The sequence below is a fragment of the Aquila chrysaetos genome, chromosome 14 (assembly GCF_900496995.4).
Source record: "Aquila chrysaetos chrysaetos chromosome 14, bAquChr1.4, whole genome shotgun sequence".
NCBI classification, from domain to species: domain Eukaryota; kingdom Metazoa; phylum Chordata; class Aves; order Accipitriformes; family Accipitridae; genus Aquila; species Aquila chrysaetos.
The window spans coordinates 3,499,840-3,515,140 of record NC_044017.1 but is presented as its reverse complement, the minus strand read 5'-3'; the positions used below and the strand labels follow the sequence as shown (position 1 = coordinate 3,515,140).

General features: G+C 36.6%; 1 protein-coding gene across 1 annotated transcript in view; it reads left to right on the top strand.

The window, feature by feature from the left end:
• The window catches only part of ITGBL1 (integrin subunit beta like 1), a 146,336-nt gene that overhangs the window by 59,827 nt on the left and 71,208 nt on the right, over nt 1-15,301 (top strand). The window contains exons 3-6 of the mRNA XM_030036522.1: nt 848-994; nt 4,813-4,935; nt 8,510-8,650; nt 11,400-11,540. Of these exons, the coding sequence (XP_029892382.1) occupies nt 848-994; nt 4,813-4,935; nt 8,510-8,650; nt 11,400-11,540 (552 nt within the window). The remainder of the gene's footprint in view (nt 1-847; nt 995-4,812; nt 4,936-8,509; nt 8,651-11,399; nt 11,541-15,301) is intronic.

The following is a 15,301-nucleotide window of genomic DNA, read 5'->3' as shown; positions in this document are numbered from 1 at the left end:
GATATGTTACAAATTTTAAGCAATGTATTATTCGACTGGTTAGCATGCCATGTCCTAATAGATTGAGCAGCTGCATTGGTTCTTTAAGATACTTCACACTTAGCAAATAATCATAAGTAAATGTCGTCCTATGAGTATCAGAATAGACTACATTGCCAGTATTGTGTCAATATTTAAAGACAAAATTCAGTTCTGCAGCAGCAGCCAAGTAGAGTCTAAGTGGGTGGGAGAGGGCTGGAGGAACCAGTAGCCAGAGGAGGCTTCAGAAAGAAGGATTTGTGCCTCTCATTAGAGGTAGGAGCTGCAGCTGCTGCTGCTTGAGGGAGTTACTGCTTGCTGCTGTAGCTGGCCCTCTCCACGCTCCTTTTCAGGCTTTGTACCGTAATGGTTAATCCTGTGTCCTCAGGCTGAGGTTTCTAGCTGTTCTTTGCCTTCAGCTGGCCAAGCTGGTGAATGGAATCTCTGCACTTGGAGTTTTGTTGTGTTAGTAATAGTTAACGGTAGACAAATATGGGAATGAGAAAGAGATGAAAGTAGTAATAAAGCCCATTGTTCATACAGGATGTTTTAGTTCTGTATTCCTTCTTAAAATAAGAATTCATATGTAGACCTATCAAAATTACTTACACTAGATTTCAAAGTCGTGGTGATTTCAGGTGTCTCCTTGTATTTAAGATCATATTTATTCATTTCTATTTTTAATTGCATATGATCTACGTTAACTGAATCTGTTAATCGTGTTCATTTAAAACTATAATTGATGGAATCTATTTTAAAAGCTGGATTAGAAAATATCACTTTCTGAATGAAAAAAGGGACTTGACACACTCTTTCCTTCCATTGCTAGGCCATGGGAAGTGTGACTGTGGGAAGTGCAAATGTGATGAAGGCTGGTATGGTGAAGCTTGTCAGTATCCAGCTACTTGCAATCTTACACGGAAGAAAAGCAATGAAATGTGCAAGAATTCTCAAGATATCATCTGTTCTGGTGCAGGTAAGGTGTCTTTTGTTGCTTTTGATGGCTTGATGTTCTCCTTGTGTTGTCTTGAGAGTCATTGTAATTTCTTTTCTAATTAGGAATTTTGCAGAGTTTGTTTCAAGAGACTGAGAAATAACTATGTATACTAAAATGCTTAATTTTCCTATAGGCCTATTCCTATGCATATGATGTGCACTGATTCAGAATGCCTACTTTAGTACTCTAGTTTATCCATAGCTATTTTAGGTTGATGAAACTGCAGCTGTGTCATGTATTTTGCCCATCAAAACGTTATGGTAATGGCATTAACACAGAAAGTGACGTCATTTTTTTTTTTATTTGTGTTTATAGCATGCAGAAATGGCATTTGCAAGTATTTTTCTGGAACATTTATAAGCTATACGATTTTTTGAGACACTTCTGAGCTGTAACAGTGATTACTAAAAACAGTTGTGGAAGTTCTGCTAAATCATTTTAATAGGGTACTTCCATCTTCACTTTTCTGATTTAGTAACTCTCTTTTCTCTAATTCTTTAATTTTATAACTCATAATAACTTAAATAGGAAGTCCTTCCCTTAAAAAAGTAAGAGGAAGAAGAAACGGCTTTTCAGAAGACTTCACTGCAGAATGGTAAAACTTTGAAGGGCATTTGCTACCAGTCAAGGTTTGAGACCAGAAACTGCCTTCCAGTTTTTCAATTACATTGATCTCCAAGTGAGAGAATATTTCAAGAACTGCACTTCTGCTCGCTATTGCTGGCCCTTAATTTCTGTCTGGGTTCATACATTTTCATACAACTAAATTTCTCACAAGGTAGTTGCTGACATGGACAAAGAACCCAAAGGATTTGTGGGACTTGCTGCAAAGAAGCTAGGCTCTCACAACAAGTTGTGAAACCATTTTAATGTAAAATTTTAAGCATACAGCATACTGAGTAAATGATACATTTCATTTATGACAATGATACAGATTGTATGAAACTCATGATTGTTTGGCTAACAAAAGAGAGACACCTAAATGAGAAACTGACTCTCAAAAATAAGCATAGGTCATTGTGATCAGTAGAAGTATTTCAACAAGAATGTTAAGACCTTTTTTTCCTCTTTCTTTCCTTGGCTAGAAGTGGCCCTAGTCTGTCCATCACTGAGTTTTCACAGGAAAACCAACGTAGCTGAACAACCACTAAAAGTGGCTAAGAGGGGAGTGTTTGTGAGATCAGGAGAAGACTAAATGCTTCCAGTTTTGCTGGTATTAAACAGGATAGGAATTCCAATGGGATGGGCTAGGGAGTTTGGGGTAACTTTGGCAGGCTGTAGCCGTACATTTTTTGTCTTGATGGGATTGTCTTTTGACCTACTGCCAACATTGCCTTTGGGGTCTGAGCTCTGTTTTTTTAATTGCCAATAGTAGGTGGGAAGGGATGACATGAGTTGTTGCAAAACCAGTCCTCTGCTGACACGCAGCTAACCATTTATTGTAATTCTTTTAATGAACCAATCAAGATCCACCTAAAATTTAACTTTTCTGACTCAACTGTTCCTAATCATTTGTCAGAGTAACTAGAGCATCCTACCTAAACCGAGATTCTCTACGTGAGCAATTTCCACTTCTAGTCAATGGGAAGGAATGGACACTTTTAGGACACAATCTGTCTGACCTCTTTAGATGCCCAATTTATGAATCAATTTTTCATTTTATCTGTTTTCCTGTTTGGGAATTTCTCAAAATTTTTATTTGTATTTATTTTCCAAGTAATTGTAGCGAATAATTCTAGTTCTGTATGTTTCTTATGTTGTATTATCAATCAGTTGTATTATTTTATTACATTAGCTCTTGCAAACATTTTTAAAGATTACTTTTTTAGACTGGCCACGTATGTCACAGAGCCCCATTCTACTATTCTTTGTTTGGATTAATAGGATGTTTAGTAAAACTTGTACTATACTTGTAACGGTGAAATGTAAAATGGTTTCTGCAAACTAGTTGTGTAATAGCAGCATAAAACTTCTATTTTGGAGGACTACTTTTGTGTCAATAACCATGTTTTCTAAAATATGTATGGATGTAATGTGAGGAGCATGAGCCTTGTGAATTAAGCTCTTTTTTTTTTTTTTTTTTTTAAATGTATACTTGCTGGCATAGTGACGCCAGTGACTGCTGAAACAGCTTGTGCAAGCCCATCGGCCACCGGGCCCCAGTTAACATGGTATTGCACAACGTTCCTACCCTTACAATTTTAATAAAGGTGATAGAGGTAGGGAAAAGAGGTGTCTTACATGACCACCATAGCAATACTTTTGTTTCTAATGTGATTTTATAGTATTTTTGCTTTTTTGACTGTATAACTCCTTAATATGTTTATTTATGGCTGTTGTATGTTATCGTGTATTATGTTCTGAACTAGAAAATATTCAGGAGGAAGAGAAGACAGTTGTTTGCTTTGCCCTGGCAACTGCACTCCAGGTCAGATAGATTCTCTGAGGGAAAAGAGGGGATTCTTCCTTCCCCGGGAGCAACAAAACAACCTTTTTCTGTTTGGGAGGGTGGGTCATGGAAAGAGGCAGCCACTGAGGTGAGGGGGAAACCCTACTCAAAAGACCAAGAAGCAAATGTGTGACCAGACCAGAGATGACAGAAAAGAGATCTGTTTACAAACCCATTTCCATCCTTTGCTTCGCCTGAGCGCTCTGGCTTTTCCTTAGGCCGGAAAGTTTTCTCTTGTGGTTTATGTTGTGAGGAAAACCAGCACTACACTTCCAAAGCATTTGGGAGTCCTGGGGGTACCTACCTTGAGAGAGAATTTCAGGCTGACCCATGTTCTCAAACCACTCGCTGACATGGGTAAAACCCATCTTACCTGTGACAAATCAGCAAGTGTCTTTATTATAGCTCTTAACGTTGTTGCAAGATCTACTCTTTTCTGAGACATCACCCACAAACTGAAGAAAAATGAGCCCTAAAAGCTTAAAGTTAGATTGGGTGCAAGTCCTGAAATAACAAGATATTATTATAGAGGTTCCTACCATTCTTGAAATGAAGGAAATAATTTGTAATGTGGACATCAATACCACTGGAAAAACATGCACTTTGGAGTAAAATTGTTGATATGCTATTGTGATACTTACGGTTTGTTTAATAATGCTATGAATGTATTTCTCTGCAATTAGCTTGTCTGTTGTACAATTAATGTATTGCTGTCGTAATTGCTTTCTAGCTTGAGTCCTTTTTTCCTGACATCTCATCATAAGGTCTTCATGCAGATGTTCCTCACCAATGTTTCCTTCCTTTGATTCCTGGCTTTTTCTCCAAGGCTGCACTTAAAAAATCTTAATCCTCAGCAGATAGCTGTAGGAAAGGGACTAGAGACGAGAGTGAGAAGGAACTTTGTGAACATAGGCAGACATATTTTCAGGTCCTCAGTAGCCATGCCCTGTTACTTTCATCTAACATGGCTGTGGAACTGGAAAAAAACAAGCTTCACTCTTGAGAACATGACTGAATTAAATTTTCTCCTTTCAGTAGGCAGAAGATATATTTTCCAAAGCTGACTTCATACCTCAGTTGTATGAAGTCAGACAGGCAGCTCTAGGAGTGAATTTTACTTAGGAAAATATGGTGCTCCTTATCAAAAATGAACCATCTGAATGTTGTATCTATTTACAACTAAGATTAGGCTTTTTATTGATATGGATTGTTTCTGTGTCTGTCTTTATTTGGCTGGATGATCTTTAGATTTCAGCCTTCTCAAAAATGAAATATGTACCATTTCTGATGGACTAATGAAACTCTTCCCATAAATGCAGTCACTGAGTACTGTTTTAAATGTTTACAGGCACATGTCAGTGTGGCAGGTGTAAATGTGCAAACTCAGAAGGAAATGGCCTGGTCTATGGTAAATTTTGTGAATGTGATGACAGAGAATGCATAGACGATGAGACAGAAGAGATTTGTACAGGTATGTATTTTAGTGAGTACAAGAAGAATAGTGAAGATTAATACAGGCGGTTATAAAATCATTTAATTGTGTGGACCTACAAAATGTCTTTACTGAATGTATGACTTAAAATAAAAGTGTATTTGCAAGAATTTAGCTTTCAAATTGTAAGTAGGAATTTCAGATGCAAAAAATGAGCTAAGGAGGAGGTTAAAGAATGAAGAAATCCTGTGGCATCCTCCTCTTTTTGGAAGAACTGCAAAGAGGATTATACAAGGTAATTCACTAAGGTAATTCATAGCGCAGTGTGTCTGTCTTCAGTAGAATATAAGAAATGTGAATGCTTTGTGGCACAGATGAGAGCAAGATGGAGGACATAGAAAAAAAACAAAAAAGAAAAATAGATTTTTAAGAGTTTTGTCAAGGAAGCAAAAATTAAAAAGAACAAGAATAAATGTAGGATGAGAACTCAGAAGCAATTCAGGAGATAAAAAGGGAAAGGAATGAATAAAGAAAAATTCCATCTGTGATAGGAAAGGCAAGAGAATAAGATGGAGTGATAGATAGATAGATAGAAAAGCAACCAAAATTCAAACTGTGCTTTCATTTCATTATAAGATAGGAACCTGGCAATTAAATATTGTGCAATACCCACCATTTATGGCATTATAAATGCTGTTGCCTATATTACTAGGGAGGCTTGTCCTTCAGCTGGAAGGTGCTACAAATATTTTTCAAGCTACATACCTGCATACTGTGTTTGTATGCATATATAGGAGGGTTTGGAACTGCTCTTAGACTATTCGTACTTTGATAATAGTGCTTGCTCTCTGTGTGTGTATAGAGAGAGAGTACTTGTGTAAAATAGCTTTATCTGTCTTTATCCTTACACAGAGAACAAAATAAATTCTATTTATTTAAGTGCCTTTGAAGGCAAAAATAACTTTTTTTTGCATAGAATTAGGTAGAGATTTTAAATAAGGGTAAACAGAATGGTCCTCTGAAGTGCAAATCCAGGTGTGGAGTACAATATTTCCAGTAATTGCCTAAAATTAAATGAATGGAGGGCAGTAATTTGCCAGTGATTTTATTTATATTTATTTGCTTATAACCATTACATATGGTACCAAATATGATAAAAATTTACTATGTATTTAGTTCCAGTAAATTCTCCTTCTGTGGTTTTTGTCAGGTTTTTTTCCCCACTTGTGTTGCTGCTGGTTTATATTGTTAGGTTTTTCTTAGCTTTTATTTCCCCTTGTTTCATCCAGTGGTGCCATATTCCAAAACAGACCAGATGCATCTCTGAAAAAACTGGTGTTATGTGTATGCAGAAATCAAAGTATGCTGACATAAAAGGACAAAAAAATGTTGGTAGATTCAAGTCTCTAAGGTCTGTGATTCATCAATATAAAAGCCCTCATACGTTATGTAAGGTTTGGAGCCTTCTAAAGTAAATATAAGGTATAAACTAATGGTGTGTTTGACTTGGTTAGGTTGTTGTAAACTGAAAAGTTTATGCATGTAGGTTATGCATGTTAGATTTTGCTTTGTTTGTAACAAACCTCTACAGTACATAACCGCATGTTGAACCAGGCCTTACACAGGAAAAATGGACAGCACATGAACTGAAGGTCAAAGGTACGGGTTTTTCCATCACGGAAAAAGCAGACCCCACACGCCTATCTGGTTATTGCTTCTCTCTCCCATCCCAATGTCTCCTTTAATACCCTCTGTGCCGTCTTTCCTTCCACAGGATTTCCACCTTAGGAATCATTTATGTTTATTTATGAAGTACTAAAGAAACAGTGGTCCAACCCCGTTCTGCTTAGCTAGCAACGGCCCCTGGATATTCTCCACAGGCACGGTGAACCTAATCAGTGCCTGTTGTACTTCCACAGTTTGCGTAGCACCTACTTAGTTGCTACGTATCCTTTATTGCCCTTGAAGGTATAGACAGGTCTTGAAGATTTTAATTGTCTTCAAAGAAAGCCAACTCAGGAAGATGAAACTAGTGAAAAAACAAAAGCTTCTATTTACACACATGTTTCTAAAGCCTGCAGCTGTGAGCTGGGATTTTATCCTGGAAAAGCATACAATGCCATGCTGAGATATGGCTAACATGCATTTTAATCTTTGCACAAGGGGACTGCATTTTTTAAGCAAATCAGTTCTTAAGGCAGAGTTAAAAAGATATATCAAGCTTTTCCAGCCGCAGTTGGATTTTTATCAGTCAGTTGACTGTATCACTTCTTATTTGAGGTTACATAAAATTTGGAATCAAGTTCCAGCTTATTTTTAATAAAGTATCATGGTTTCTAGCAAATTAAATTCTGACCCTGATCTTTATCTAAGACTTTATTTCTCTAATGGAGTGATTTTTGTCTTCAGTGAAGAGCAAGAGGTAGTGGCAAATTGTATCATTTTATTCATATTTATTTGAGGACTATACAAGTGTGAGTGAGGAATGAAGTAGTGATGTTTTAATCTGCAAAAATTGCCAGTAGATCAAATTAATTTACTCCTTCACCATTTTCCCCTTTACTTCTTGTCCACTGTTCAAGAACAACCTTTTGGCAACAAGCATTATTTTAGACTTTGTTGTTTAGTTATCTGAGTAAGATGGTATTTTTATCTTCTGTTATTTTTTGACATGTAACCAAACAATTGTAATGAAAGTTCCATGTGTAACTGTAAAAACAGGAAAAAATTGTATTCCACAGGTCTAAATTTGCACTCTTGATAATTAAGGCTATAAGTTGACCAGACTGTGATAGAGACGACCAGGTCTACTAAGCTTAACATACCTAGAGGGAAAAAAGGACAAGATCCTGAGTCGATCCTTCTAGTAAAGAATTAACTTATGGCTTTAAGATTAGTAAGAGTTGCAGCTACTTAATTTAAATGCTTTGTGTCATTGAAGCACATGGCAGAAGTACCTTAGTGGATCAAAATGTTCAGGAGCTGGTTTCATCAAGCCTCAGATGACCAAACTATCTTTTGGGGAGATATGTGGTTTGTTAAATGAATATCAAAATGGTTCATTTTACTAATTCTTATCTTTCATGAACTGGTTTATCCATGTTTAAAAATCTTCTTAACAGGTAAGAAGGGAAGCCATATACAATGTAGACAGTTTGTAGTAAATCATGTTGCCCCTGCTGGAATTATCTGAGGAGTCAAGAACGCACACTGCTTTCTTAGATATGCCAAATACAGTGGGCAAGTGTGTCCTATCTTGACATTTAAAGCTGTGCTTAAATTTTAACTATTACATCTACTGTCTTCCAAATTTACCTATGAAGTTTCAAAAATTAAGCTTACAAATATAAAAATATTGATATTATTTTCTTAATGTTTATTGATTAGATTTAATCTGTGATTAAATGAAGACATGTTCTAAAATAGACTTGGGGAAAAGTATAATTCAGATATCCTTTGTCTTATTTTATGTAGGCATATATGGTCTATAAATTGTTTGTATTCTGAGTAAAGCACTAAAAGTTTATAAAAGAAAAAAACAAAACAGTTAAATTGTTAATGCCTTTTAAAAACTTGCCTCTTTCTCACTGTATAAAATTTGTTTTGGCTTAAGGCCATGGAAAGTGTTACTGTGGAAACTGTTACTGTGAGGCTGGTTGGCATGGAGATAAATGTGAATTCCAGTGTGACATCACCCCCTGGGAGATCAAGAAGAGATGCACATCTCCAGATGGCAAAATCTGCAGCAATAGAGGTGTGTCATTCGCAGGTTCCTTCTACACATATTTATGTAGCTTGCTTTTATTTTACAATATGCATTTCCTGCAGTAGGACATAGATTGTGTTTGCTGATAGTTTCTCGTTTGTTCTCACCTGTTTCAAATCTGGATATACGTTTCCAAGTGAGTGGGTAGACACCTGTGTTCAGGTATAAACTTACACAAATCCACACCCATTTTTGGATTAAGCTGACCCAAGTTGTTCTCATCCTTCATTTTTGTAGTAAGACGGAGCAGGATAATTTGTTAGTACATTTGATTTACTGAGACACCTATCCTGCAAAATAAAATATTAGCAGTTTTTTGACTTTGAGTGGATTGGTGCTGTAAAACCAACAGGACCGTATGTCAATTCACTCTTAAAGAAGACCAAGGACCCACAGCTGAATAGGGAAAATTAAAACACAAAGCTTTTAGTTTCCACTGCAACCTGAAAAAAACCCTAAGTGTTCAGTAACAATGCTGTGGAATGCATACAGAGCTGGAAAGGTAGACTTCACACAGTATTTCTAACTAAGTGGGGTTTTATTTGCACAAAGTTCCAGAATTTGAATTTTACCTTTTACTGCTGTCTCATTTTGCCATTTTGGATAAAAGATAACACAAAATAAGGTTGCTTTTCTCTAGCTGCTATGTTTGGCTTCATTGAACAAAGAAATAAAAAAAAAAAGTTATTTTTTTGGCAATAGTCCAGAATAATTACAGTAGAACATAAGCGCAAGTCACACAGATACCTCTCTTAAAAACACGTCTACTGACAAAACCTTGTGTGAACCTCTCTTAAAAACCTAGTGTGAATATCTAATTATCCTGAGAGCATTTAGAAAACTCTCTTCTCTTAATTATGAGGAAATTGAAAGATTAGCTCAAATACAGAGATCATGTAGGCACATTTAGTCTTGGGACTTCAGCAGTAAGAATTTTCTCTAATTCTGGAAATAATAAATATCGAAGTGGCTTCAGATCAGGTGCTTTGTTTGCACCGAGAAAGTAATTTCTTGTCAAAGCAATTTTTTGTTCAAATTTCAAATTTTAATGTGCAAGTATTTCTTAAAAATTACATTGTAATTGGGGGAAATGAGGATAAATAGTATAGCTGATATTCTGAATAGCTACAAACTCCTATACAAAGGTACATTCATGGGATACATCTATATTTTTAGCCTTTCATGTATTCGTGAGTTTATCCACATAAAAATTTTGTAGGCTTTTGACTACATAAAGTTGCTTTCCAACACAGTGTTTCTACTCTCTTTAGTCCCATTTACCCAGTTTTCTGTATTTCTACATCTTGTGATATAGGTGCACTTCATCTTGTCAGTCTTGAGCCTTCTAAAAATTAAATATTGAGGCTAACGTTGCTGTCCAGCCTCCTTCAGTGCTGAGATGGATAAATTGTCTGTATCTTTCCACCAACTGTCTAGTCAACCAGCTGAGACCAAAGGTGAACTTTTAGATTTTTAAACTTCGGTGAGATGGTGTTTTGCATTCCAATATCCAGGACAGCTGATCCAAATTCACTTTGAAGTTGTTTCTGCAAGGATTAATCATTCTCCAGAGGCATTTCCTCATTTTCCAGGGTTGTTTTTTTTGTGTGTGTTTGTTGTTGTTTTGGTTTTTTTTTTCTTGTTTTTTTTCCTTCTCTTTCAGTAATGTCACTGAATTGTGAAAGTATAAAAAATCAGGTGCAAATTTCTTGAGGGCTGTCTCGGTGGCTTTAGCACTAAACAGGGCAGCAGCTCTTTCTGCTTCATATAACTGTCATGTATGCACAATTGTGCAGACTTCTCTTTTTAGAGAATGTGCCCACATCTGTATGTACACTGTGTCCTGTTGTCCTCAAATGCATTATATTGTTCAGACTAATCTCAATAAGAAGACAAAGGCTTTGGTGGAGTAGCAGAAGGTGAAGCTACTCTTCAGGAAATGAACTGCACACATCTGTAAGGTTGGGCTGCTTCTTTGTGCCAGTTGGCAACTCAGAAAAACTAGTGAGTGCATGGCCCTGAAGCATATTTGGATTTCTGAATAAGGAAACTTTTTTGTTTTGTTCTGTTCTGACTTTTCCTAAGTAAGCAGGATGCATGTTCTCTGTATATCAGTAAGGTTGTGCCAAATTAGGATGTCTGTTACATTTCACATTTCCCTTCTTATTGTAAATGACTGGGTGTGGCCCTGAATATTGACTTGGGAAAGCAGAGAAGTATCATTTTCATGTAGGTCTGTGCTGATGTTCTTCTTGGGTAAAGAATGACCTCCTAGGCATTTTCAGCTGGACTAGAATTTGGAGTCCCTTCTAGTTTAAATGTTTATGCTCTAACAATCATTGATTATCCACTGTGCCCAAGCCCAAGTCATTTAAACAGCATTGATTTTTATTGTCATTAGTGTCAGGGCAAATTACTGTTGATGTCAAAGATTTACGACTGTTTTGTGCACTACATTTTTCTTTTGATTCCTAACAAGGCTCAACAGCAAAAAGAAACTTGAACAGGATGCCAACTTGTTTATATGAAGTATTACTACTAAACAATCATAGAAGGTTTTAAATCATAGAAGATGAGCATACGCTTATGACTAACACTTGCAGCTTTGAAACTGCACTCCTGTGAGAGCAGAAAATTCACAAGTGTCAATTCCTGTAATCAAACTACTATTACTCTAAATTGCTCAGTTAATCTTCTATCTCTGTCTTCGCCCCGCCCCCCCCTCCTCCTTTCTTAGGCACATGTGTATGTGGGGAATGCACATGCCATGATGTGGACCCAACTGGTGACTGGGGAGATATTCATGGAGATACTTGTGAGTGTGATGAAAGAAACTGCAAAGCAGTGTATGATAGATATTCTGATGACTTCTGTTCAGGTAAGGAATATATATAAAAGGAACCTATGTGTAGTTTTGTAACAAAAGCATCCAAGTGGTCTGATCTTGCTCTTTCTTAGTGTTCCAATTCTCGTTTTCCTACCTTAAAACATACCAAGCTTTAGCTGTTTTTTGGGGGGACAGACTTTTTAAATTAAAAGACATAATTCTGTTAAAAAAAAAAAAAAAAGTTTCCAGTTCTAAAGCTTTTTTAAAACATGTCTTTTTTTCTATGCCTTTTCACAAAATTCTGTAAATATGAAATACTTTTAGGTGCCCATCTCCATTCTAATACTCTTGTCTTCAGTGTAATGTAACATAAATTGGAGAATGGTTGAAACTTTAAAATATAGATATCCTTCCTTGGGGAAATTTAAATTTCAAAATTTGTTAGATCAAATTTTATTTATTATTTCATTTTATATGGCAGGGAGAGGACAAGCGAGAGGAAGAAATTTGAGGAAAAGTGAATTAATGAGTTAATGAAAAACACTGAGAATACCAATTGACCTGACAACAAGTAGACCACCAATATGTGGAAAATATGAATGTGTGGTCCTGCTACACATCACTGACTGTATATCTTAGACACTTTCACCTTCCTTTTTTCTTCTACTTCTACTTCAGAGCATTATATTCAGATTAGTTAAGGTCCATCCAAGGTTTGCAGTGTATTTAGATTGATGCTCCATGTATCAACTAACAAAAGCTGAGATTCTGAGAGAGACCTTGCATACAATTTTGTATAGTTACCAATAAAGATGCTAATACTGGGCAGGAGAGGACTTTGATCAATACACAGCATGCGATTTGTACACACAGGAACTTTGCAAAAACAAATGAGAGTGTTTTCAAAGGGACTTGACAGATTACAGGTTGTCAACTTTAATGCGTCCTGTAGAAATTGGATCTGGCCTAATTAATAATAGGAAAAATGCAGTCACATCAAGGAAAATAATGATGTGGTATATTATCCTCCTATTACTAGAATGAGAGATCCCTCATAGAAAGATCATAGGAGTTGTCTGTAGCAGGGAGAGAAGGCTGAAACAAATATGATACATAAAATTCTTAGCGTCTTCTTTGCCTGTTACGAAGATGAAAGGTTTCTCAACTGTTGTGTTTGGGTTTTTTAATAAATGTTGATGAATCACTAGCAAATAAAATGAGAGGGAAAAAAAAAAGCATTTCTAAAAACTTTAAGTGAATTAATTTGCTTGTTACTGTTTCAGCCACCTACAAATGTTATATAGGTTTATTTAATTAATAAGCTGCAACAATGTAGAACTGCAATCATAAGATCAGCTGGAGGATTGACTTTGGGATGTTGTCAATTTTTGAATGTATTATTGTGTTGCTGAGAATGTTTTTAGCACTCAGGGACTGATCAAAATGTCAGCATCAGCTAAGGAGTACAAAGCTAAAAAACAACACGGTAAATGTGTTCAGTAGTTAAGGGTGAACACAAGAGTTTCAAACCTAATTAGTTTAAAGCAAACCTGTGGCATCTACAGCTAATGCTGCATCACTGAAACAGGGCTTGAATTCCGTCTTGCCCGGACATTATTGCCATTGCTGCTGCTGCTGCTGCCCAGGGTGGTAATGGTTGTAAGAAAGCAGAGTGCAAGAAATTATCAACAGTTACAAAGGAATTGGGGGGAACATATTGCCATTTGACATTGGATTAAACTGGTACAGTGTTCTTTATTACACAGACATAACTGTAAATGAGCAAACCTTACAAGAGATACAAAAGGAGGTACTCGTATGGCTTGCTTGATGTAACTAAAACTCATGTTGAAGTATCGCTTAGTTTTTCTATCTAATCAGCAAAAATTTTAGTACTACTTCTTATTCTTATCCCTTCGCTTTCCATTATGTTTTAGAAAAGCCTAGTTTAGCCTTAGCTGCCTATCCAAGTATGCGTTCCTTGAATAGATTGTGCAAAAAATCCATTTTCACATGAAGCAGTGTAAACAATGTCCTGCTGTTTAGTCCTGTTCCAGAAATGGACAAGATGTGTAAGTATTACTTTTGGTTTATTGTGGTAGACAGACAGAATCTGTAATTAAATCAAGATTTAGTAGCAGAATTGTAACTGGACAGTTTTTTATTTGTTTACGTGAAATAAATTTGCTTTAGTGCACAAAGTGTGCACGCATGAGGTATGTCTGCAAAATATCCTCATTTTTCTCACAATTATTTGTAAATTGATTTAGGATGAATCCAAGAGGGATTAGTCAGGTTAGGGAAAGTAATCCAGGTCTCTTAAAACCTACAATAAACAGAGCTGATACAAAACTTTTCCTGCTTATTCTGCCTATCTAATAGGTAGAGACAGAAAATTTCATTGTCCTGAGTAGCAGTTTGAAATGATAAGAAATCATGTTTACATGTAAAGAGTTTTACTGTAACTGAATGAAATGGTATGTTTATTTCATAAACTACAAATGACAGGAATTGACAGCCCTGCTGTGAGGATTTAACATCACACAATGGCAGCTCCCTCCAGAAGCTTCATATGGCTTGGGGTGACTGTCAATTTGCAGTACCTCATATTGGCAACTGGATGCCTTCTTTTAACATCTGAAGTGCTGTTCAGTGTGTTACTGAATGAGTTTCTTTGAGAGGTGTTCACAACATTAAAGTGATCCTCTTCCTTTAAAGAGAGAACAGCTTTCATGACTTGACATAGAAAGAAAAAAGGCTTCCATAAGATAAGTCCTACATTCACACATCTCATTAGATTCTTTGCTGTGGCTCTAGCAAAGAAAACATTATATGAAAGAACATCATCCTCTCATAAGTATCCATCTGGATCAGGGAACATATGTCCAATTCGCAACCTGTCAGCAGGTACACATGAAAGCAAGGGACAGAATCATGGAAACATAGAATGGTTTGGGTGGGAAGGGACCTTAAAGATCATCTAGTTCCAACCCCCCCACCACAGGCAGGGACACCTTCCACTAGACCAGGTTGCTCAAAGCCCCATCCAGCCTGGCCTTGAACACTGCCAGGGATGGGGCAGCCACAGCCTCTCTGGGCAACCTGTGCCAGTGCCTCACCACCCTTACTGTAAAGAACTTCTTCCTTACAGCTAATCTAAATCTACCCTCTAAACAAGAGGAAGCCTTTAATGCTTTCCAAGAAAAAAACCCCCACCAAACCTAATGTAAAGAAAAGTTATTCTTGTGAAATTAATAAGACTTGTATTCTGGGAACTACTCTGATAACTCATAGAATGCTTGCTTTCTCCCATTTTCTCCTTGTGAACTGATAAATGCATACGTTTTAGAAATATGTCTTAAAATGCAAGTATGGTTAGAAAGAGATATAAAATCTGTGTTGGTATGACTTTCAAGAAGAACTTGGATAGACAAGTGGACATCAGAGCAATGCTTTGGGGTCCTGTGTCCAGTGAATGATGACTATGTGAAAATTGTAAGAGAAGATCTAACCTGCTGTCAGAGCTCATGAAAATAAATATTAGATTTTGTGGCAAGGAATGTTTTTGCTGATGCTCAAGCTTTCCTCATCCAGTGCAAGGAACATTTTGTATTGCCAGAATCCCACTGCTTTATGCAAGGAACATTAGGCTCGTGATGAAGGGAGCTGGGCGTGGTCTTGGTCTGGATATGTTAGCATTCATATAGCAGAAATAGATTGTTTGGATGGCTTTCCAGGTCAAGTTCTCAGGAGGGATTCACCCCTAACTTCTTGGCTGTCACTTTTTTTTAAAGAAACTTTCCATAAAATCT